The sequence below is a fragment of the Phalaenopsis equestris genome, unplaced genomic scaffold, assembly GCF_001263595.1.
Source record: "Phalaenopsis equestris unplaced genomic scaffold, ASM126359v1 Scaffold000114, whole genome shotgun sequence".
Lineage (NCBI taxonomy): Eukaryota > Viridiplantae > Streptophyta > Magnoliopsida > Asparagales > Orchidaceae > Phalaenopsis > Phalaenopsis equestris.
This window is the reverse complement of record NW_018164556.1, coordinates 119,308-121,520: the sequence shown is the minus strand read 5'-3', so window position 1 is coordinate 121,520 and position 2,213 is coordinate 119,308. Positions and strand designations below refer to the sequence as shown.

General features: G+C 32.5%; 1 protein-coding gene across 1 annotated transcript; it reads left to right on the top strand.

The window, feature by feature from the left end:
• Nucleotides 1-13: 13 nt before the first annotated feature.
• LOC110020959 lies at nucleotides 14-655 on the top strand (the record flags this gene model as incomplete). The annotated part of the gene is made up of 1 exon (XM_020719267.1): nucleotides 14-655. A coding segment is annotated over one exon (501 nt), but the record flags the coding sequence as incomplete, so codon positions are not given.
• Nucleotides 656-2,213: the final 1,558 nt, after the last annotated feature.

The following is a 2,213-nucleotide window of genomic DNA, read 5'->3' as shown; positions in this document are numbered from 1 at the left end:
AGCCTAACCCCTCTCTTCCTGCGCCCTCGCCGCCTGTTTCCTCGTCCTCGTCACCACCTCCCTCGCAATCACCTTCTTCTTCCTCTTCCGTCCCCGCTCCCCAACGATCCACGTCTCCGCCATCCAGATCCCCAGTTTCTCCTTCCGCAACGGCACCGTTAGCTTCACCTTCGCACAATACGCCGTCGTTCGAAACCCTAACCGCGCCGCCTTCTCCCATTACGACAGCTCTCTCCAGCTAATCTACGCCGGAAAACAGCTCGGATTCATCTACATCCCAGCCGGTGAGATCGACGGCGGCCGGACCAAGAACATGGGGGTAAAATTCTCCGTCGAGTCTTTCGACATTTCCGCCGCACCGCTGAAATCGGGGACCATGGAGGTGGAGTCGAGGATGAAAGTGAAAGGTAGGGTTAGTGTTTTGAAATTTTTTACGCATCACGTCGAGGCGGCTGCCGGGTGCTCGGTGGGGGTATCGGCGGGCGATGGATCTGTGATCGGTCTCAGGTGTTGATTTGGGATTCTGATTCGGGAACGGTGGAGAGGACGAGATTTCCAATCACTTTTTTATGGTTTTGTGTGGAGGGTTAGGAGATTGATTCTTCAACGCCACGCTACTGTGAAAGGTGAAGCTTTTCGACTTCCTTTCATAAGAAAAGGGAAAGTTTAGTAGTAAGAAGATAAAGATTTGATGATTGTTAGATTATAACATATTCTATTAATTAATTATAATTATTAATAGTAATTATAATTAATTAATAGAATATGTTATAATCTAACAATATTCATATTAATTAATTATAATTATTTTTTTTCTTTTTTCAATGGAATGGTTTCTTATTACTCATTTATATTATTTGATTACAAGAAAATTTCTTAATGGCTTATAAATTATCTTATTTGTTGGTGTAAACTTTTTATTTATTAATTTAAAATTTATTCAATTACTTAATTTTTTAGATTTTAAATATTTTTAATACCAACTTTATATTAAAGTTAAAGTATTCATTCAAAATTTTAGCTTGTTAATTAATTCATTAAAGTACTCATTAAACTATGATATGATCAAACCAAGTCCAATCCAAGACGCACTCAGTTTGATTCGACTCTATTACAACTCTAATCATCGGTATATTCGGGAGATGATCATTTATGTGCTTTCCATTGATTTTAAATATTCTCTTAATGTTAAAATAAAAGAAATTTCCCTCCTTACACAATAATCCTCGATAATCTTCTTTTCCCTTTGTTCCCTCTTGCCAATATCAACCAATATTTTACTAAGCCAATCATTTCTAATAAAGAAATCATGTTCAATTCATGTTCAACATTAGGTAAATTTCCTTAAAGAAAAAAAAGTTCTTCTTTATTATTAAGATTTTTTAAATTATTTTTGTTCAAATGAAGGTCACTAGTCAAGACCCAAATTGACTTAGTTTTTATACTAGAATAGGTTATATTTTGTTGACTACAAAGCAATAAACTTTACCTAAAATCTATGTTGAACACAAAGCAATAAACATTATCTATAATCTATTTAAAACGATATTTTTAATCAATTATTTACTATAATATAGAAACATTAATATGTTATCAGAAATACATTAAAACAAACAATCTTTAAAATCATTTCTAATTATTTCATAAAACTAAATAGTTAAAAGAGTTCTTATATAGCTATCATGATATGAATCTCTACATCCATCAATATATAATATTAAGATGATTATAATATAGCTAAAGATATATCTATAATCACTAATTTGCAACCTTCATCTTTAATCAATCCAATCATTTATCTTTTCCACCTTTGGAATTAATACATGTAGATTAAGGGTCAAAATCAATAATTTACAAAATAATATATAAAATATCATCATGATCTACTGTGCAAATAACACACATCACACTTAAGTGCACGTGCGATCAAGTAGTATACGAATTAGTCTGAATATGGATCTCACAAGCAACTTGATTAACTCTTGAGTTAAGCCAAATAATAATTTGTAAAGCTTGTAGCTTTATTCAATGAATTCACTTAAATTTGAAAATTAAAGTTATGGAATGTAAAAAGAAAATCATTTTTATGGTTTTTTAGTTCTTACAAAAAATTTTTTCTCAAGTGATAGTTTGTTTAAGTTTTAAATCATCTGATTGTTCACTAAAGAAGGATACAACCTAGAACTAAGTACTCTATATTCTCCACCGAGATA